The sequence below is a fragment of the Anas acuta genome, chromosome 16 (genome assembly GCF_963932015.1).
Source record: "Anas acuta chromosome 16, bAnaAcu1.1, whole genome shotgun sequence".
In the NCBI taxonomy this organism is placed as follows: Eukaryota; Metazoa; Chordata; class Aves; order Anseriformes; family Anatidae; genus Anas; species Anas acuta.
This window is the reverse complement of record NC_088994.1, coordinates 13,984,449-14,006,880: the sequence shown is the minus strand read 5'-3', so window position 1 is coordinate 14,006,880 and position 22,432 is coordinate 13,984,449. Positions and strand designations below refer to the sequence as shown.

The window sequence follows — 22,432 nt, the reverse complement described above, 5'->3', positions numbered from 1 at the left end:
ATATACACCACTGCAAGGACTGAGTCAATGTCTTCAGTATATACTGTATATTCTCACCTTTACAAAAATGCTGTTGTAAATCTAGCCTTACAAAATGTACTGACAAATTAGCAATTTTTGAACAACTGTGAATGACAATATTCAAATAGGTAAAAGGCAAGAACAAAATTATAAAGTTATGTTTTCCAGTAACTTGAACTGTAATTTTATAAAAGAATTTAATCAAGACCTTAGGAGCCATACCTTTACATCTCATGTATGTGATATTTTCGTGTCAAAGTTGTTCCTACAGCACACGCTTTAAAAAAGGAGTCAAATATTGCTGTCTTGTTTATTTTACAATGGAAGGGTCATGCGTATTTAGGAGAAGGCTGCAGAAGAACAGTGTTACTGATTATTGGACGGAGGATTTGAAAATGGAATGTTAAAAGCTTAAAGTGCACTATCTTCCTTTTTATATACAGGTATTTTGTGTTTTGAAATCCATCTGTTAAGTGTACAACAAAGAAACAAACCACACCTAGTTTTTCATGTGGATGAGGGGTTTTTAATTTCACATTTTTACAAACCTGCAATTAAAGAGTATATAAAAGTAGCCCCTTTATAACCAGCAAAAAAAATTAAAAAATCAGACATCTATTGGCAAAGAGCTAAGACTACAAATGAATTGGTATACCAAAGGAAAGAAAAAGAAGTTTATTAAATAAGTTTATTAAATGGGCCATGGAATTTATTTCTTCGATTGAAATTAATTATGTGGGACATTTCTTGGGTTTTCTTTTGGCAGAACTTTGCTGGAAATTTAAGAAATGTCTCCATTTTCCTGTACTTTCCACTCTAAAAGTGTTTTGCTCCTGAAAAAAAAAAAGAAAAAAAAAAGTGTCACTGTTGTCAGACCCTGCTTATGCTGGTAGTGTATATAAGACTGTCCACTGAAAAAGGTATAAAACTGCATTAAGTTTGAAAAGAAGATTGGTAATATTAATTATTAATTATTAGTAATATTAATTATTAATTATTTATTAATTTTATTAATTATTAATTATTAGTGATTTTAATTATTAGTAATTTTATTAATTATTAATTATTAGTAATTTTAATTATTAGTAATATTGGTCTGTATTCTGAACCTGTAGACAAAATGTTAAAATGCAAAGAGGCGGTATTAAATGCAAACATCTACTATGGTGTAAGATTTTTCTTAATGAGATGTTTTTAATTTAAAGATATACATAAAAGTATGCAAAAAGCAAGTGTGTTTGTTTAGGTTTACTTGATAGAAATTTCTGTAAATTGTATTTTATATGACAAAATATATCACTGTACATTAAAATATGGGACTTCACAGGTTTTTGTTACTATAAGTAGAATAAACATCTACAGTGAAACGTTGTCCATTTCTTAAATCTGTACATGTGTATTATTTTCTAACTAGCTTTGCTACTTAACATGCCACCACAAGAGGCTGATGGCAGACAGGTTTCATTTCCATCTGTTTAACAAAAGATATTTTACAGGATGCCACCACGCCCAACTGATACTTACTTGTAGGTGTTCTGAAAAACACGTGAAAGTCTGTTCTTGTGACTTTTTCTCTCAGTTCTAACACATGCCCTAATTTATTCTGAAGATTTTGTTGTTTGAGTTACTTTCAGATTTTACACCAAAAAGATCTGGAGAAATGAATAACTAAGTAATCTATTTTGGCTTTGAGCTGTGGAAATACTAGATTCCCAGACCTTTCCTTGTTGTGAAATAGATAGGTGAAAGTTTTCTTTTTCCTTAGAGGAAACACTCTTTTATCACAGATTAGTTTGGAGAATCTGTTCACCGTTAAGGAACCATAAATGCACCTCGCTCATTTTCATGGCATGATGCGGTAATACCACTTGACAACTCCAGAAGACTGGAAAGGGGCTTTTTTTGAGTCGGTTTATGTCAGAAAAGTTTTTATACACAGGTGCATTCCCAAGGCGTTTACCTCCACCGTACCTGCGTGTAGCAGGCTCCTGCCTCCAGTGCTGCGGAGACGTGCTCCTCGGGGGGAGGAGGGGAGGGGAAGGCAGAAAGGGAGGAGAGAGCACCCTGCGACAAAGAAACAAAACACACGTGTTAATTTCAAAACATCGTGGCTTTTTTTCCTCCCACGATTTCCCCTCCTGATGGCTGGTGCGCGGGTGGGCAGCTGAGGCAGCCCCGGGACCGTGTGCGTAGCCCCGGCCGGGGCCGCTGAGCTCCCATACGGCTTTTTTTTTTTTTTTAATTTTATTTTTATTTTGGCTTTATTTTTAGGCACCGGGAGCGGCTGAGGCCACACAGCCGCCGAAATGAGCGAGCCTCGTTGTGCTCAGCAGCTGAGCTCTGCTGCCTGCTCTGCGGCTGCGGTTCCCTCAGCGAAGGCTTTGAGGTTCTCCGACTCGTGTTAGGCGATGCATTCCTGCACCATTCGCATCGAATGGGGAGGCTTGACGCGGAAAAAAAAGCAAAAAAAAACACCAAACAATAGGCTTAAAACCTTTGCAGCCCTTCCTCCCCTCAGCGCTCCCCTTCCTTCCCCTCGCCGTTCCCTCACGGACCGCGCTCTCCGCGCCCACCCCGCCGCTTTCTCCACAGCCTAAACTGAAACAAAACGCACAGCCCTCGAAGCCGGGACCAGCAAGGAGGGCTCAGCAACCGTCCCTGCGGAGCTCGGAGCCCGATGGTGCCCGGCAGGACGGCGAGGGGCCGAGCCGCCGCCTCATGGCGGTTGGCGAAGCCGCCCTCAGGGCGCAGGCGCCGGCAGGGGGGCGGTTGGGCGGCTGTTGGCGGCGGCTCCTCGGTAGGCCTTGCGGGGTTGGAGCTGCCCGGGGGGAGCCTTCGGTCCCCTCAGCGCTAGGGTGGGCTGAAGGGGCGGCGGGGACCCTCCTGTGTTGGTATACTGCTCTCTGAAAAGAGTACTCACTTCTGGTAACTTTTCCAAACACGCACCAGCCACAGCGCCCATCAGAAGATGGTGCTAGCTGGGGGGCATGCTCGCCTTGCAGCTGAGGCAATGGGACTGGTGAGCTGCTGCCAGAAGAGGCAGTCCTGCTCCTTCCCCGCGCTGGGCTGTGTGCTCCTGCCCTCCTGTGCATTGGATACAAGAGCTGTGCAAGGGCAGCGTGAGTTGGTGCAGCTGGATTGTCTGGCAGAACACTAATCCTGTCAGTAAACCAAAAAAATCTGTCAGGGCCGATCCATTTTGTCATAGTCAAAATGGGATATGAGGGTGTTTTCTTTTTTTTTTTTAAGATGAGGTTGTTAACATGTGTAGGATGTAAGTACCTTCGATACTTTGTCAAAACACACGCACCACTTCACTATCCTTCAAATGTAGTGAGGTGTCCTGCAGATTTGAGAAAGTACTTCACAGGTGTTCTGAAACACCGAACAGCCTATGTAGTGTAGGTATCTTTTACTACATGCAGAATCCCTGCCAGCAAGTAGTTAGGTAGACAGTTGTAATTATAAAGTAGTATTTCAGTTTGTGAGACTGTTAGACTTCCATGAGGCTGAAATATCTGCTCATTTTCTGTTGGCTAAAGAAGCATTGAGTTATGTGCTCTACTGTAGAAACATTTCAAAATAGCCATGACGTGAACTGGCAGAATAAAGGATGCTTGTGCATCTTTCTTCTTGAACCCATACTGATGCTGCTGCCTATCAACCCTGGGAACTTCAATCTACCTTTGTGCTAGTGCCATTTATTTATTTATTTTACATGTATATAGTTTTACCATGATATAGCCGTTGGAGAACACAGGAAGGTTTGGGGCACGGATATATTTTTTATATACACAATATCTTAACTGCTGTTCTTAGTTCCATCAGCGTGCTTGTTAACGAATTTGAACAGATGATAAAACTGTAAGTATGGAATGTAAGCTTAGTATTTCATGTTTTGTACTTGTGCTGCAACCCAAAAGAACTAAAATCATAGCACCGAGGACCGAATTGTACTGTGGTCATTTTGAACCCTGAGCTGTGCTGTCCTGCCGCTCCGTAGTGAGACAGAGGTGCGCTGTCCCACCGGCCTGAAGAGACAAGTCTGGGCAGAAGATAAACCAGGAACCAGAAGTAGAGAAATTCTCACAACCTTATTGTACACATATTTTGGATATTCATCTTCTAGCTTTTCAAGACTGTTCATTCAAAGTAGTTCAGCTTTTTACCTCAGTGTATGAAGTTCCAGGTGCCTCATTAGACCAAACTGAAAATGTCACTGATAGTTTCTGATCCCTGTTCTCCTTCCTGGGATAGCTCAATGCCTCCTGACGGATAGTGTAAGGTTAGTGGGGTAGGCTTTGGGAGATAATAGAAAGAGAAGAGAAGTCCGTATGAGTCCAGCTCAACATCCCCCTGGGTTTGTGTTCAGTTTGTCAGTACTTGAGACCAGTCCCTAGGGAAAAGTACGGGAGCAGTGGGTGAACAAGAAGTTTAATCTCTAGTAAGATCTTCACGCTCTTTGGAATGATTTAATGTAGTGTGTTTCATCTTACACTTCAGATAATTTTCACTCAGAAACCTTTAGCAAGGCATCCACTCACAGTGGATCCACATAGCTAGTGCTTCTGCATCCTCCTCTTCACTTTGTATTCCAGGCAACGTTTAGCACCTGCTTCTCTGCCTGGCCTTATGAAAATGCAGGTACAGCATCGGTTTTATGGTTCATCTTAACCAGCAGCTTGTGTATTGGTGGTGAAACACGCTGGCAGTAAGAGGCAGTGTAGTGCAGCTCGTTCCAAGCTTGCGTTCTGCTGGAGGTGCCTACTACAAATGCTCAGCGTCTAACAGAATTTAACGACCGGCAAAGGTGGGAAGGCTGTTTCACTCAGAAATGAGTAGTGACATTGTTTCTTAGGTAATCCAAATCTTCCCCTTTCTGAGGTGTATTTCTGTTCAAACAGTATGCTGTTATAGGATTTCTTGAACTGGGCTTCAGAAGGGTGCTCCCTACCTTTGTCCCCCTCAAGTCTGAGGAAAATCGGTTGTGAGACCCTTCCTGATAATGTCTGCTCTCACTGTAGCAGGTATGGAAGACCAAAAGGGTCCATTTGGTTCGTGGTGAAATGAACCAAAGTTAAATTTCTGCATCCTTCCCGGGAAGCACATAGCTCTCTGCAGATGGGGCTGTGGGACTAATTCTGATTAAAAACATGAGATAATAATTAAAAAATAAAGAAATCACAAACTGGTCAGTAGTCAAATGCAGATTTATGAGGAGAAAAAAGACTTTTGGGGAAGTAACTTTAGCTTTTCTAATCAGAACAACTTCATCTCAGGAGTTGTTTCTTGGTTTCCCTCGGAACCTTTGCTGTCACAACGAATGTGTCACGGTAACTCTGCCCACGGTAACTCTGATGTCCTGTAAACGAGACTTCTGGCAAACTGAAGTGGAGCACATCACGTTTGCTGGATGGAGAGTGTGTTTTGGCTTATTACGTTTTGCTGAATTGTTCCCGTCAGTGCCAAAATGTGGACAGGTGAAATGCAACCTACAGAAATGCTTGTTTTTAAAGTCCTGTGCAATTATAACTTCAGTATATGGAGTCTTCGCTTGTAATTTGTAAATTTTCTTGTGCGTTATGTGTATTGTCAATATATTGATGTTAGAAAAAACATTAAATGGCAGTTTTGGATATTGTGAATGGAATAGTTGGTGGGAATTAAATAGCCGCAGTTTGAGCAATGGTTTTAATATTTAATTATTAAATATTATAGTATCAAATCTAGAGTTTAACTGGAAAGTAAATGAGAAGATCTGACAGTTTATAGTGACAGTGTGATACTCATAGTAGTAACCAAATGGCTTGAACGTATATTTAAAATTTTAAGCAATTGATTTGTTGTTTAACTTGACTCTCTTTGCTTGCTCCTTAAAGTAGAAAGTTTGGAGCGAGGATTTCTGCTTAAATGTGAGATATGGGTTGTGTTGCTTTTTTTTTTTTTTTAAAGATTTGTTAAAATGTTTGTTTGTTTGTTTGTTTGTTTTGAAGCTTAATCATGAAGTCCAACTCAGGAATCTTTGAAGGTGGTGTCTTTTTTTTTTTTTTTTTTAATTTTCTTGCATAGCTTGTGACTGAGATTTTCAACCTTTACAACCAAAATGCAACTCTTTTAAACTCTTCAGACAGTCTCTGAGAAGTGCTCTCTGCAGGATCCAAGGCAAACTTCTTCTTAAAAAAGTCAACTTTTACACATTTTTTAAAAAGGCTTTTAAAAAGGCTTTAAAAATGAAAGTGTTTTAGCTCCCTCAGTAGCTCATGACAAAAAACAACAACAACAAACTAATTGCAGTGTCATGAGTAGGAGTATTTGTAAGGACTGACCTGGCTTCAGTTCGTTAAGGCTGTCTTCCGTGGTCTTCTGTAGACAGTAGCAAAAGGTTGCCATAGTTGACATTTTGAGGTCCTGAGATGGACTTTGGCTTTGAAATGTGTTTTAAGGAAGTCCTCACTGAGTGAATAAAAGCGTGGTTAACTCCTTCCTCTGAAAATGTATTTTTTATGAATGCTGCCTGAAGAGTTCGTGCCTAACGTAAATGCGCATACCCTTTCTTGTTTTTAACAGAGTCAATGATAGTGATGATCTGGTCATGACAGAGAGTGAAGTAGGGAAAGTAGCACTCAATATTGAAAAGGAGATGTTTAATTTGTTTCAAGTTACGGACAACCGATACAAGAGTAAATACCGTAGCATCATGTTCAATCTCAAGGACCCAAAAAATCAGGTTTGGAATTTACTTAAACAGTAAACGTACTGAAATATATTCTGTTTTTTAAATAATACATCAATATGTAGTTTCAAGAGAGAGACTTATGAATTATGCTCTAAAAAATTGTTTTAAAGCCATTCAAATATTACACAATCCAGTTGGAATGGAAGTCCAGTTGGATCGCGTGTTTTTATTAAGATTGGCCTTTGTAGTGAAATATTTGTTTATTGAAAGGCATTCTTAGAAAAAAATAAATGTTTTTCTTCTGTGACGTTCTGTGGTTTGTATGGGAGACCACTTGTGTACATGATAATTTATCTTTTAAAGGAAAAAGAAGCTGGTGCAGATGGGAATAGTGACTACACAACATAATATTTTTTAAAAAAAATTCTACTATAGATATGAAACAGGAGTGGCAGTTCATCTCTCGAAATTCCTGTTCAGTAGAATTGATAGTATATTTTATGGTAATGTGGAAAATTCATACTTCATGATGATTTCATCATTAGTTTCTGGTTGCTGCACCGTGCTAAGTTTTCTTAAGATTAACTGGCATTTTTAATAGGGAATTAAGAAACCTGAAAGGGTTTTGACAGTCCAGCACTGCAAATCATGTTAGTTGCTTAAGTTATTCAGCATGGCAACAAAGTGTTTTTTTTTTTTGTTTTTTTTTTTAGGGACTTTTTCATCGTGTTCTTCGTGGAGAAATCTCAGTGTCAAAACTAGTGAGAATGAAACCCGAAGAACTTTTATCTAAAGAACTGTCTGTATGGAAGGAGAAACCAGCCAAAGCGGTAAGCAATGCAATTCTCCAGTGTGTCCTTAGATACGAACTAACAGTAACTTCACCAGCCCTTACCACCCATAATTTATTGTTTTCTTCCTAATGAAATATGAATAACGTAAGCTTTTTCTCTTCCACTAGCCAACCGATAAGAAAATACAAAATAAAATTATAAAATCAGTATGCAGACTTGTTACTAAAGTGTTTTTGTTTCTCTCAGATGTTAGAGTCAAGAAACAAATCACACGAGATCAAGAAAGCAGCTGTAAAACGGGAACAAGTGCCAGATGTAAATATGGAAGATTCTCCCCCGGTGTCTGATTCTGATATAAGTATTAGCTATTGCTTTAGCATGGAGGTGCCAAGGGAGATAAATGCTAACTAGGGCCTCAAATTTTGTATCAGAAATGCAGGTTGTTTCAATGAACTGTAAGAATATCACCTAGTAGGTGTGCTATGAGCATTTTCCTTTTGGTTTGAAGGAATGCAACAACCTAATATCGGGCATATATCGCATGTGCTTCTAAAATATCAGATGATGCGTGTTTTTCAGACCCTTGCCTCAGTTTACAGCAAAATCTTAGCCAATTGTTTTCCTCCCCCAAAATGTGATCAGTATTACAATTCTGTATTCTCAGGAAGCAGTTAATGTGATAGTATCTACTTCAGAATTACATGAAATGAAATGAGGACAAATACTATTTGAGAACTCTGTTTGACATGATATTCTTAAACAAGTGATAAAAGGGGAAGAATATTTCAAAATTCCATCTTTTTGTAAGTGCTGCTCAGAGCAGTAGTTCTGCACAGCCCTTAATATCTTTTTAAAGAACTGGAATTAACGGTTTCAAAAGTATTTTTTTATGATTGAATTTAGCAATCAACCAGAATGTTTTCTGTGTTTGTTCATTTCCAGGAGCAGCAGAAGTCAACCCAAACTGTACAAAATGTAAATAGTGCTCCTTCTCTAGACGTTTTTAGCAGTATGTTGAAGGATACAACAAAGGAACATCGAGTCCATTTTTTTGACCTGAGCAGCAAAATCTTTACAGGTATGTACAGTGTTGACTTTGTGTGAAGTAAAAGAATTATTAAGAGCATTGCTTGCTTACTTGTTTTTCTCTTCAGACGTTTTCATTGTTAGACAGTAATCAAATTGGGGCTAATTCTGATTACAAAACCTTGCTAGCTTAATACATCAGATAATAATTAAAAAATAAAGAAATCACAAACTGGTCAGTAGTCAAATGCAGATTTATGAGGAGAAAAAAGACTTTTCGGGAAGTAACTTTAGCTTTTCTAATCAGAACAACTTCATCTCAGGAGCTGTTTCTTGGTTTCCCTTGGAACCTTTAAATTAATTAGCCGCAGTTTGAGCAATGGTTTTAATATTTAATTATTAAATATTATAGTATCAAATCTAGAGTTTAACTGGAAAGTAAATGAGAAGATCTGACAGTTTATAGCAACAGTGTGATACTCATAGTAGTAACCAAATGGCTTGAACGTATATTTAAAATTTTAAGTAATTGATTTGTTGTTTAACTTGACTCTCTTTGCTTGCTCCTTAAAGTAGAAAGTTTGGAGCGAGGATTTCTGCTTAAATGTGAGATATGGGTTGTGTTGCTTTTTTTTTTTTTTTAAAGGCTTTGTGAAAATGTTTGTTTGTTTGTTTGTTTGTTTGTTTTGAAGCTTAATCATGAAGTCCAACTCAGGAATCTTTGAAGGTGGTGTCTTTTTTTTTTTTTTTTTTAATTTTCTTGCATAGCTTGTGACTGAGATTTTCAACCTTTACAACCAAAATGCAACTCTTTTAAACTCTTCAGACAGTCTCTGAGAAGTGCTCTCTGCAGGATCCAAGGCAAACTTCTTCTTAAAAAAGTCAACTTTTACACATTTTTTAAAAAGGCTTTTAAAAAGGCTTTAAAAATGAATGGCTTAAATTATATACTTGGTAGTTCTCCAGAGGTATTTCACAGACTTCCTTATAGGTTGACAGCTGGTCTTCAGAAACAGGAAGTTATAATGTTAAGCATTTAATACTGCATTTTCTTCTTTGTTTTAACAGCTCAAAAGGAAGCGAAGAGAAACAAAGATAAAGCGACAGAGTTTATAGGGGCATCAAAGAAAGCTATTGCTTCAGCATCTATGGTGGAGAAACATGCATCTTCCCTCACTAAAAATTCTCCTCCAAAGAAGTCCCCTTCCGTGTCTAGCACATCATCGCTAATGAAGCAGACGCTTAAACCTGCTGGGAGTTTCAAAGGTGAAATTCCCAAGAAACCATGCCCTTCAACAGGCGGCGTTCCTTCAAAACAACCAGCTTCTTCTCATGACTCGCCAGCTTCCAAAAAACTAGCTGCATCCAGTTTGGCTGGAGGACTCAAAAGGCCTTTGCCGTCTTCCGTTTCTACTGCATCTGGAAGTAGTCAAGCAAAAACACAAGCTAGCCCTATCCAGTCGCAGCCCAACTCGCAGATTCGACAACATATTCGTCAGTCCCTAAAAGAAATTTTATGGAAGAGGTGGGTGGGAATTCAAAGCACTTATTTTATATAGGAAGCTACAACTAGAAGTAAAGGGTTAGCCTGCAGAGTTTTGTTTCTTTCTTGCTAAGTGATACTAAGGGATTTAATTTGTGCTAGAAATTACTACAAGTATTTTTAGCATTAGAGCTTTATTAGATATAAAAAATCTGATGCCAAATAATTGGGCATGTGAAAAAGCCTTTAAAAAAAAGTCACTATCCCATTTGTAGTGAGAGACAATTACAGTTGAAGAATTAAATCACAGCATAGAGATGTTTCTAATGGAGGTGACCTGAAGCTGATATCTGGCAATGGTGGTGTTTGGAGATGTAGGGGTTGTACGAAGCATAGTGTAGGGAATATCACAGTGAAAGGTTGGAATGGCTTGCTGAGGCAGAGGTTCCTTCTTCTCCCAAAGTTAGCAACTGTACTACTTTTTTTTTTTTAAAAAAAAAAAAAAAGCTGAAACATTGTCCCACAAATATTAAAGCTCTTGTCAGCTGTCAAGACTTAGGCCACTGTGCTCTGGTAGTGTCTCTGAAATAGAAATGCTGTTCACAGTGGAGGGTCTAAGATTAAAACTGAAGTGTTTTAGCTCCCTCAGTAGCTCATGACAAAAAACAACAACAACAAGCTAATTGCAGTGTCATGAGTAGGAGTATTTGTAAGGACTGACCTGGCTTCAGTTCGTTAAGGCTGTCTTCCGTGGTCTTCTGTAGACAGTAGCAAAAGGTTGCCATAGTTGACATTTTGAGGTCCTGAGATGGACTTTGGCTTTGAAATGTGTTTTAAGGAAGTCCTCACTGAGTGAATAAAAGCGTGGTTAACTCCTTCCTCTGAAAATGTATTTTTTATGAATGCTGCCTGAAGAGTTCGTGCCTAACGTAAATGCGCATACCCTTTCTTGTTTTTAACAGAGTGAATGATAGTGATGATCTGGTCATGACAGAGAGTGAAGTAGGGAAAGTAGCACTCAATATTGAAAAGGAGATGTTTAATTTGTTTCAAGTTACGGACAACCGATACAAGAGTAAATACCGTAGCATCATGTTCAATCTCAAGGACCCAAAAAATCAGGTTTGGAATTTACTTAAACAGTAAACGTACTGAAATATATTCTGTTTTTTAAATAATACATCAATATGTAGTTTCAAGAGAGAGACTTATGAATTATGCTCTAAAAAATTGTTTTAAAGCCATTCAAATATTACACAATCCAGTTGGAATGGAAGTCCAGTTGGATCGCGTGTTTTTATTAAGATTGGCCTTTGTAGTGAAATATTTGTTTATTGAATGGCATTCTTAGAAAAAAAATAAATGTTTTTCTTCTGTGACGTTCTGTGGTTTGTATGGGAGACCACTTGTGTACATGATAATTTATCTTTTAAAGGAAAAAGAAGCTGGTGCAGATGGGAATAGTGACTAGACAACGTAATATTTTTTTAAAAAAATTCTACTATAGATATGAAACAGGAGTGGCAGTTCATCTCTCGAAATTCCTGTTCAGTAGAATTGATAGTATATTTTATGGTAATGTGGAAAATTCATACTTCATGATGATTTCATCATTAGTTTCTGGTTGCTGCACCGTGCTAAGTTTTCTTAAGATTAACTGGCATTTTTAATAGGGAATTAAGAAACCTGAAAGGGTTTTGACAGTCCAGCACTGCAAATCATGTTAGTTGCTTAAGTTATTCAGCATGGCAACAAAGTGGTTTTTTTTTTTGTTTTTTTTTAGGGACTTTTTCATCGTGTTCTTCGTGGAGAAATCTCAGTGTCAAAACTAGTGAGAATGAAACCTGAAGAACTTTTATCTAAAGAACTGTCTGTATGGAAGGAGAAACCAGCCAAAGCGGTAAGCAATGCAATTCTCCAGTGTGTCCTTAGATACGAACTAACAGTAACTTCACCAGCCCTTACCACCCATAATTTATTGTTTTCTTCCTAATGAAATATGAATAACGTAAGCTTTTTCTCTTCCACTAGCCAACCGATAAGAAAATACAAAATAAAATTATAAAATCAGTATGCAGACTTGTTACTAAAGTGTTTTTGTTTCTCTCAGATGTTAGAGTCAAGAAACAAATCACACGAGATCAAGAAAGCAGCTGTAAAACGGGAACAAGTGCCAGATGTAAATATGGAAGATTCTCCCCCGGTGTCTGATTCTGATATAAGTATTAGCTATTGCTTTAGCATGGAGGTGCCAAGGGAGATAAATGCTAACTAGGGCCTCAAATTTTGTATCAGAAATGCAGGTTGTTTCAATGAACTGTAAGAATATCACCTAGTAGGTGTGCTATGAGCATTTTCCTTTTGGTTTGAAGGAATGCAACAACCTAATATCGGGCATATATCGCATGTGCTTCTAAAATATCAGATGATGCGTGTTTTTCAGACCCTTGCCTCAGTTTACAGCAAAATCTTAGCCAATTGTTTTCCCCCCCCAAAATGTGATCAGTATTACAATTCTGTATTCTCAGGAAGCAGTTAATGTGATAGTATCTACTTCAGAATTACATGAAATGAAATGAGGACAAATACTATTTGAGAACTCTGTTTGACATGATATTCTTAAACAAATAATAAAAGGGGAAGAATATTTCAAAATTCCAGTGCTGCTCAGAGCAGTAGTTCTGCACAGCCCTTAATATCTTTTTAAAGAACTGGAATTAACGGTTTCAAAAGTATTTTTTTATGATTGAATTTAGCAATCAACCAGAATGTTTTCTGTGTTTGTTCATTTCCAGGAGCAGCAGAAGTCAACCCGAACTGTACAAAATGTAAATAGTGCTCCTTCTCTAGACGTTTCTAGCAGTATGTTGAAGGATACAACAAAGGAACATCGAGTCCATCTTTTTGACCTGAACAGCAAAATCTTTACAGGTATGTACAGTGTTGACTTTGTGTGAAGTAAAAGAATTATTAAGAGCATTGCTTGCTTACTTGTTTTTCTCTTCAGACCTTTTCATTGTTAAACAGTAATCAAAAACACTTTAAAATTAATTTTGTAGGTCAGATTTCAGCATCTGAAGATGAATTACCACCGAAGAAGATAAAATTAATGGCTTCTGCTAAAAAAGCAGTGTCAAAATCTAAACCAGAAGTTCAGCGAAAATATGAAAGTTCTGCACCATCAGCAGCAGCGGAGCCTGCTAAAGAGGCAGCCTCTGAAAACACAGAGGAAACCGAAGTTGCACCTGCAGCAGAAGCAGTTTCCCAGTCAAGCTTAGAAAGAACTTACATTCCTACAACCCAAGGCCATAACAACACAGATTCTTCATCTGAAGAACCTTCGACTTTTCCTGCCTCTTGCACTGGTGCAGTTGTCACAACTGTAACAGTTTCTGGCCGAGAGCCTAGAACACCAATGAGTGGCTCCTCTGGTACTACGACGACAGCCCTGCGTTCTGGTACTGCATCTGATAAAGTTTCAACAGGGGAGACAAAGCAGGAAATGTCAAAACCAGTTATGACTGTCCCCAAATCAATATTAACAAAGCCATCATCCTCACCAGATCCAAGATACTTAGCTGTTCATCAGTCACCCAATATCAGGTGTGTATATTTAATAGTAAGCTAAGCCACTGAATCTCTGGTCTCGCTATGTTCAGTTTGTTTGTCCCCCTTTGCTTCTTACCCTCCCCTGCCAATAATCAAAAGGCATGTTCAACTTTAAATCCGATTACCTGAACTTTAAATTTTCAATTCGTCATCTCCTTGTTTAACTTCTCTAGTTGGTAAAATTTTCTGAGCATCGTTATATATTGACAGTAAAAATTCTTCAATGTGTTTTAACAGATAAATAAAACTTATAAGATATTTGACTTTAAATCTGCATGTGCATTCAAATATATTAAGTGTTTGTGAGGGTTGGTTTAAAGCTGCTCCAGACTTTCATCCTGTATTGGATGAAAGTGGAAAACATTAACAAAGCATTTACTAAGGCTTGTGTTACTTGCTTTTTTAAAATAAAGTAATTGATCAATAAGAGGAGGGAAGAAAAGAAGAAGAAGGAAGCATTCTTACTGTGCTCTATAACGTTTCTCTTTTGGATTTGTTTTGCAGTGTTGCTGAGCCACGCTCACCTCAAGGCAGCGATACTTCTCTCTTCCTCTCTCGCCTCAACACCATTTGGAAAGGATTTATTAATATGCAGAGTGTGGCCAAATTTATCACTAAAGCATATCCTGTCTCCGGGTGCTTTGATTATCTTAGTGAGGTTAGCACTGACATGTTTATGCGTTTAGAATGTATTGCAGTTCCTGTTGTTAGAAAGGCTGGGGTCACTGTGTATGTTGTTATATTGGAAGTGTAACAAAAAAAAATTGCATCCCTTTAGTAATCTCCTTTAGTAATAGGAACAGTAGCCTGAGGCAGGGGGGAGGAGAGAAAGCCTTTTAAAAGAAATTCCTCGCGTATTTGTGAAGAATTCTCACGTCTGTTAATATGTTTATATATATGTTAGTATCTAACGTAGAATAATAGCTTGATTTCAAGATCAGTTTTTGACGAGAAGCATCATCAGCATGTGTGTTGAAAGAGATGCCTTGTTCTGCTCACAAACAGATGGATGGATCACTGATGTGATCTATTAGAAAAGTTTGGCCATTTATTAAAAATATCATCCTTTGATTAACTTTGATGCAACTGCTTTTATATTTTGGGAGGGTGTACATTCAACTAATGAGGTAGTATGACAGCTTGTGATGAAACAACTGAGCAGTTATTTAACTTCTCTGAAGAAGTGTATTTGTTGTGATTGAGGGTTTCAGGCGTGTAGTTTAGGTCTTTTCTTAGGAGGGTTGGTGGCTCTCTTGTTGTTTTTGCTAAAACAGGTTTCACTGTCATCATGACAGGAAGCTAACTAGAATTCATATGGGTGCAAAAATTTCAGATAAATCGAAAGCGTAGATAAAAGCTACACTACATATAACAGGTTCCCTGTAAAAGCAAAGCTAACAAATAGAATCGGCTGATAGGCATACAAAAGTATTTGACCTTCCACTGCTATCTTCGTCAGGCAGTGCTTTTTCTGTTTTGTGTGTACTGCCAGCCTTCCAGTAATATGCCATAATGAACTCCTTGCATTTTGGAAATAGCCCGTCTGAAATTAGGAATGTATATGTGCAAGTTTAGTAAAATATAGTACTGTATTATCGCCTAAGCTACTGGGATGGGGCAATCTGTGCTGGTTCAAAACTGTATCCTCTCTTTCCTTTTCTTATACGACCATGTAATGCTTCTTGTTTAGGATTTACCAGACACGATTCATATTGGTGGGAAGATCTCACCGAAGGCAGTCTGGGATTATGTTGGCAAACTCAAATCTTCACTTTCTAAGGTATTTACTTAAAATCCTTTGGAAAACCAGGAAGAAATATACAGCAGCTTTTGATAGAATTTCCTTTTTACTAATTTATATTGATGTCAATCATACCTAGAAAACTACTGCTACCACTTATTCCATTGAAATTTTTGATTTATTGAAGAAACAGGTTTGCCTGTTGAGCTGCCAATCGTCTTTCCCCTGTGTAGTAGTTAAACATTCATACAACCTATTGTTTTTTAATGATTGAATATAAACAATCTATTTATTCAGTTACTGAAGATAGAAATTCAATTTTAAAAGACTAGGAAATTATTAGTAAGTGTATGTGATAAATTTTACTACTAAAACCCTTATGGATTTAGTAAAAACGAAGCACAGTATGCAAATATAATCTAAGAATTTTCCATTTCTTTCATAATTATTTGAATATTCTGAACCTAAAGAGGTGTAGCTTGATGTGAGATACGTAAATAGTTGGTATTTCTGAAAATGACAAAATTAATTCTGGTTTAATATTACCGATTGAATGACAGTATTTTCTTAAATCTTGGTTTAAAGCTGCTCCAGACTTTCATCCTATATTGGATGAAAGTGGAAAACGATTTTATTTGCTGATGTGTTACAGGTTGAATTTTTCCACTTTGATTTTGTATTTCAGGAATTGTTTTTGATTCGTTTGATTCGTTTCCATCCTGCCACAGAAGAAGAAGAAGTTGCCTATATCTCTCTCTACTCCTATTTTAGCAGTCGTGGTTGTTTTGGTGTTGTAACTAATAACAACAGACATGTCAAGAATCTCTACCTGATCCCACTGAGTTCTAAGGACCCAATTCCTTCCAAACTCTTGCCCTTTGAGGGACCAGGTAAGCACAAAATTTAGGGGAGGTTAACTGCTAGGTAAAATTACAAAACGAGTAAATCAGAGACCAATTGGTTTTGAATGTTTAATGTAAGCATAATTAAAAAATATATAATTTTATAAAAACATTTAAAAAGTATGCATATAGGAAAAAATTGCAAAGTCAGTCATCTCAAGGTGACATGGTCTGAAACTCACATAGCCTTTCCAACAAGATAAATCTCTGCTGTTAGGAGGATTTGTTTACCCATAAAATGGAGTACATAGAACAGCCACTATATTGAGACAAACAAGCAAACATTATCAGAACATTCAACCGACCCTACTTTCAACAACCCATAAATCCACCAAGTTTTAGGTCCCTACAAGCCATGTGCTGTCCCCTAAATCACGTAGGAGACTCTTATCCCACGGAGCAGTCAAGAAATCTCTGAAGACAAAGGTAACGTTTATGGTTTCACTACATTGTTGTTATCTCATGGTATGTATTACGCTGTGCATGCAATATGCATGTACACGGGGTCTGAAATATTCTGTGCTACCTGGATCAGGTTCCAGACAAATCACTGACTTCAGAACATTGGTTTGCCTGGGAGCAGGCAAATTCCTTTTGCGTAGGTGGCAGACAGTAGGTGGTATAGGTTGGTATATATTACGCTCTTCTATTTTTAGTTAGAGTTATCAGCAGTAATGTATGGCTTGAATTTGCTCCATCTTTGTGCATTGAACATGGAAACAGAAGAAATGAGAATGAATTCAGATGTGAAACACCTTTATATTACAAAATTTGAAGTCATCTTCATCTGAGGATGGAGGCGGTGCATATGCTTAGTTTCCAAATAAGTACCTTTTTTCATATAGAGTAACAGGTTGAGGAGCTTAAGAGCTACAGGTTACAATGAAGGCAATACGTCGTTGTTGTAAGGATGGTTTGTAAAATACTAAACAGCGCAAAATAATTACACATTAAAACATGTAAGGAGCTGACCTTTCTGACAAGCTGACTGTCCTCTGCTACCCAAATACAAGTTTAGGACTAAACTCAATAAAGCATTCTCAGGGCTTATATTCATAAACAGAGGTGTGTTCTGCCTGGCCAGGTTTTCACATGTTAATGGCATACGACTTAAAAAACAATAACAAAAAAACACCACCAACAAGTAATGTAACGCTAGGAAAATACTCTTCTTTCCTGCATGAAATTGCAAAGGGCGCTTGCTTTGTGTTCTTGGACAAGATTTTTCTCATACACTCTGAGCCTGTCTTATCCATCCCTGAACAGTGCACAGTCTACGTCATTGTTTTCAGGCTACAGCTAAAAAGGCAAGCTTGTTGCTACCTTAAGTCATCATGTAGTCTCTATAAGCTGAATGTAAGCACCTGGTCGTCTTTAATTTACCCAGTTCTTGAAAAGTAGGCAAAAACTATTATTCCTGTTTCATAACCAAAAAACAAGAACATGTAAGTGTTAACACTTGGCACAGGGAGGCAGACAGAGTCCTAAACTGTGGGCTAGATTTTCCAGCCCGAATAACTGAAATACATTCCTTTCTGGACAGTAACATATACGAATGAGTTTGCCATTGACTTGGCTACGTCTGCAGTCTTCCGCTGTGCTTTTAAGCTGCTCTAGGGAAGCATTTAAATGATCTTCCCCTCCTTGCATTCTTGAGCAAACATAGGCTGTCCTTGTACATTATCTTTTATATTTCTGTTGTAGATTTCATTTCAAAGGAAGCTTTTAAAGTGGAGGCCTGGCAAAAGTAGACAGACTTGTTAGCATAGAAATGAGGCATGTCAGGCTGGTTTTTACAAAATGTAAATAGGAAAAGTTCTTTCAAAACTGGAGGTAATTGCCCAGAAGAAACATAGGTATAAACACTTGCAGGCATGTATTAATACCGCAGAGTAAAAGACTTGTAATACATACTTGTTACTGACATCTGATGGAATTTACTGTTTTTTATACCCAATAAAAATATTTTTTGGAAAGTGGTCATTGTCTCCTTAAATCTGTGTACCTTCAAACAGAGTTTAGCAAGTACTCAAAAAACATGACAGTATAAGATACTTTGATAAATATGACTGGGGGCGGGAGGAGGGAGAGGACAATAATCCCATCACTCCAGAAGTCCTAGCTGGAGGATATTCCAGCTGTATCAGCCAGCTCCATCAGGTGCATACGGATTATGAATCTGTTATGAATCCTGTTTTCTGATGGACTGGATTTGGAACACAACTGAGGACCTCTGACCTGCTGTAGTGCCTAGAAGATCTACAAAACTTTGTCATGGGTGATATAAATATAGAGGAACATGGAAGGATATTCACATTTATTCACTTCAACCACCTCAGATATTTATTACCAGATATTATCTGTTGGTGGGATGTTCAGCATTGTTTTTGTTTTTGTTTTTTTTTTTTTTTCTGGTAGTTTACTGTATGTGAATTTGTTTGTCTCGTTTCACATACACACAACACTATTTAGCACTTTCATCTGTAGATCTGAAAACACTTTGAAAAAAAATTAAAATCAGCCATTATTAGCACTAGGAAGACGCACTTATGGAGGGATTTATTGGCAATGTTGGAAATGTATCGGGTACCATACATATTTAAAATAGAAGAATTTTAATTTAAAAAGTGTATCAGCAGAGGGCATGCCGCAGTATCTCTTCCGTTAGTTTAAGCTTGGAAGTGTTTTTAAGTATGAAGGCATGAAATCTCTTCAAGCTATTTAGAGTACTCATAGCAGTATGGAAAGCAGCAGTAGTAGAACAACATATTTTTGATGTCAGCCACTCCCATTCAGCAAAAGTACCGTAATGTGCAGCAGTGTTACAGTGGTGGGAGTGATCTCTATCACCGAATCGAGATACACCAACTTGATAGTTTTCAATCATGCTTTCACAATTAACTGGGACAAGTATTTAAGCGGCGTGTTGATAATGATTGCAGCTTTGCTTGTATTGGTCTCTGCGGTTAAAAGTGTGGCATAGGTCTGTTCCCTAAGTTTTGCCGTCAGTGTACAGAAATTAGGGATGTATCCTTAGTGGTACAGTTAACTTCCTAGCAGCTGCGGATGGTAGGGACAATATGTGGCCATTACGTAGATAAATACTGCAAAACTGATTTCATGAAAATAAAAAACGTATTTAACAAAAAAAAATATATTAATCCCATAGTAATATTTAATATATCTTGTTTAAATAGATTTAATTACAGGATGTAACTTGATAACACCATCGTGGTCTTCAAATGCAGAATGCATTTAACAATATTTTATAAATAATTTAGCATCAAAAGCTACTAACATAGCTTGCAGCACTTAAAATGCTTGCTTGTGAAAGATAGTTATTGAGCAATAGTTGGAGACTGCAGCCAACATTTTCATGTAGTTATTACCTAAAATTAGGCACTTAACCTATTTATGGATATTGAAACCTAATTACGGATATGGAAATGGAATGGGACTGAGCTTTGAAGTGCTGGTCTGGCTGTATATTTCCATCCAAAAGAAGCACTTACTGCGTGATCGCTTTGGATTGAATGAATTTAGAAACTGGGTTAGGCATCTGTTGAAAATTACAGTATCAAAATGTAAAATTTTAATGGATTTCTTCTCTGACCAAACTAAACAGATTCAGTTATAGCCGTTGTTAATTTAGCTTTGGAATTTATCTTGAACGTGTGTTTAAGTTTTACTCTGTGTTTATTAGCAATGATCTCTGTCTCTTACAGGGATTCAGAACTGATTTTTTATCCTTTTGCTGTTAATTTTAGATACACAGTCCAATAGATTTTTGAAACCTGCTCGTTTCAATTGTTCAGTGTTTGAGATGCATGTTGTGACTAGTTGGATAAATCACAGGTCTCTGCAGAAGAGCAGACAACCAATACGTTAATGACAGAAGAACAGTGAATGCTTACGAGGACTTTTAGGGTGAACACAGATTTGAGAGATACTCTGCACGGGTCGATGCTGACCAAATGTGGAGTCGTTACTCACATGCTGATAAAGAAAAAATGTAAAGCAGTCACTCAGAGTGAATCATACCTAACTATTGAGTCTCTTCAGAGTGTACACAGTCTTCCCAAGTAAGCTGTCTTTTGAGCTATGCCCTGATGTTATGCATTAATGTAACTTCATCTGGGGTAGTAAACTATAGTGATCAGAATTGCTAGGATTGCTTTTAGGCAGTGGGGTGAAAGGAGTTTTTAACCGGGTGAATCAAGGATTTGTGATCCTTTCCAAATAATCTTAGATTCACCAAAGATAATTACTTGTTTAGTTCCTGTCCTGCCTCCTTTCGTTGTACATCTTGCCGTCCCTGCCCTCTCACAAGGGCAATCTGTATAGAATTATAAGCAAACTAAATTATAAGCAAGTCTTAGTTTTGGTTACTATAGCTAGGTCATTTTCTTGATGCATTTATAATTCGTGTGTATATATATATATATTTCTAACCATGGAAGAAAGTGAAAATTGGCAACACAAAATACTGAAATACTATATCTGGAGGAAAAAACTTGGCACTGAGTTTTAAATGTACAAGTAGGAAATAATATAGAAGTTTATTTAAACCAGCATGGCCAACATCCTCTCAACCACAGAACTATGTAAAACTCAAACGCTGAACTTTGAAGTAATCTGAAATCAGCTGTGGAACTAGAATGCATTCAATCAAATTTCAGTGTTATGTTTTTTCAAAATACTTAAAATGAGAGCTGCTTCTGATAGGAAACTTCAAGTAGATTTTGCATTGGCCTCAATTTTTTCTGTCTTTTTGCAAAGACCTTCTAGTGAGTAACCAAATTTTGCTGGTCTCTCCATTATGGGGCTAAAACAGGCGTGCTGTACTATTACCAGTCACAGTCAGAAGAACACAGAATTTCAGAATTTAGGCAGGTTACTGCTTAATGAAATATTTATGCTTAATGAAGCTGTGTTGAAGAAGTCATCGTCTTGACTTACCTGGTTATAATCCTCTTGCTGAGGAAACCTCACACTGAACTTAAGAAATAGGCTTACCTCATTTAATTCTTTCTTGGCGTACGTGAATATAATTCCAGCTATACAAATAAAACCAGCTGATGTAATTTTCTCATAAGATAGTAAATTTAGGAGCCCCCTTAAAACTTTGAATTCAGTTGTTTCAGCAAAGGTTCATACTTATGACTGGTAATGGCAAATAGAATTTATCTGCAACTATGGGAAGTTTGGGTTTTTGCTGGTATCAAGAAGTTTTCAGTGGCAATAATTAGTTATTTATAAGTTGTTCCTTAGTGAGCAGTTGGTTTTGTTTAGTAAGAGACTAAAGATATACATAAATTCATATATTACACTTCTTTTAAACTCTTACTTAAGGGTCATGAATATAAGGGACAGTGTAGGTTTTAGAGTCCTCATCATATAACCACAGTAAATCTCTTTGCTGTTAGTTTCGTTTCTATATTCCTGGTTCCTTGCTGGATGCAAATATTAATATGGCTCCCAAATGAGGATCTCAAGTCACTAAATCCAGAAGTTAAAATCCTCTCTTTATATGTTTTTTCTACATTTGCCACTGACTGTATGTTAAAGGATTTATTCCCTGCTCTTTATTCTGGTTGTATTTGTCTTCCACGAGTGCCTGTGGGAAATGTGAATGTACAAGGAAGGAATACAATCATGTGAAACGGACCTTCAGCTGTTTGCATTTTTCCTCTTTATGGGAAACTTTCTGGTCATTTCTGGAAATGCTTCTCCAGGGATTCAAGCCTGAAGCTTTCACAATGGAGTAATTCTGCTCACATTTCTTACTTAGGGAAGGGTCTGTGGCATCAAACTCAATTCTACAACAGTGTTAAAAGTCACCTTGATGGAATGGTGTAAATGTCAGTCCGGTATTTTAGCACAGATTAGAACAGAAATGTAGTTATGAAGTTTAACAATGCCTCGTGCTTTCTTTGTAACAGAAAGTGAAGTGTTTGTATTTTGTTGTTGTTGTTTGTTTGTTTGTTTGTTTTAATAGCATTAGTTTTTTTCTCTTTATTTCTGGTTCTTCAATTCCAACGTAGCCCTACAGAAAGTTAGATTGCTTGTCCAGGTTTTCTCACTTATCAGTATCTCTGTGCATATAATGTATTTGCAAAGTATTTAGAAAGGAAATATTTGATTTGGGGGGGAAGTGGACAATAATAAGAAGAAAGTAAT

The 22,432-nt window shown here is 37.4% G+C and overlaps 2 protein-coding genes across 2 annotated transcripts in view; both read left to right on the top strand.

The window, feature by feature from the left end:
- The first annotated feature begins 2,693 nt into the window (after nt 1–2,693).
- Nucleotides 2,694–22,432, top strand: part of LOC137865673 (death-inducer obliterator 1-like) — a 44,035-nt gene continuing 24,296 nt past the window's right edge. Inside the window, exons 1-10 of the mRNA XM_068700934.1 lie at nt 2,694–2,818; nt 9,586–10,042; nt 10,963–11,122; nt 11,784–11,900; nt 12,111–12,216; nt 12,794–12,931; nt 13,060–13,603; nt 14,114–14,267; nt 15,300–15,389; nt 16,036–16,240. Coding sequence (XP_068557035.1) covers nt 2,740–2,818; nt 9,586–10,042; nt 10,963–11,122; nt 11,784–11,900; nt 12,111–12,216; nt 12,794–12,931; nt 13,060–13,603; nt 14,114–14,267; nt 15,300–15,389; nt 16,036–16,240 — 2,050 coding nt within the window. The 5' untranslated portion in view covers nt 2,694–2,739. The remainder of the gene's footprint in view (nt 2,819–9,585; nt 10,043–10,962; nt 11,123–11,783; nt 11,901–12,110; nt 12,217–12,793; nt 12,932–13,059; nt 13,604–14,113; nt 14,268–15,299; nt 15,390–16,035; nt 16,241–22,432) is intronic.
- LOC137865520 (death-inducer obliterator 1-like) lies at nt 6,266–7,902 on the top strand. The gene is made up of 3 exons (XM_068700641.1): nt 6,266–6,748; nt 7,411–7,527; nt 7,738–7,902. The coding sequence occupies exons 1-3, from the start codon at nt 6,560–6,562 to the stop codon at nt 7,900–7,902; spliced, it is 471 nt and encodes a 156-aa protein (XP_068556742.1). The 5' UTR covers nt 6,266–6,559.

Excerpts from the sequence above, each read along its gene's own strand:
- LOC137865520 (XM_068700641.1), top strand. The coding sequence starts at position 6,560 with ATGCGCATACCCTTTCTTGTTTTTAACAGAGTCAATGATAGTGATGAT. Across the intron at positions 6,749-7,410 it reads TCAAGGACCCAAAAAATCAG|GGACTTTTTCATCGTGTTCT; the intron begins GTTTGGAATTTA and ends TTTTTTTTTTAG. Across the intron at positions 7,528-7,737 it reads AGGAGAAACCAGCCAAAGCG|ATGTTAGAGTCAAGAAACAA; the intron begins GTAAGCAATGCA and ends TGTTTCTCTCAG.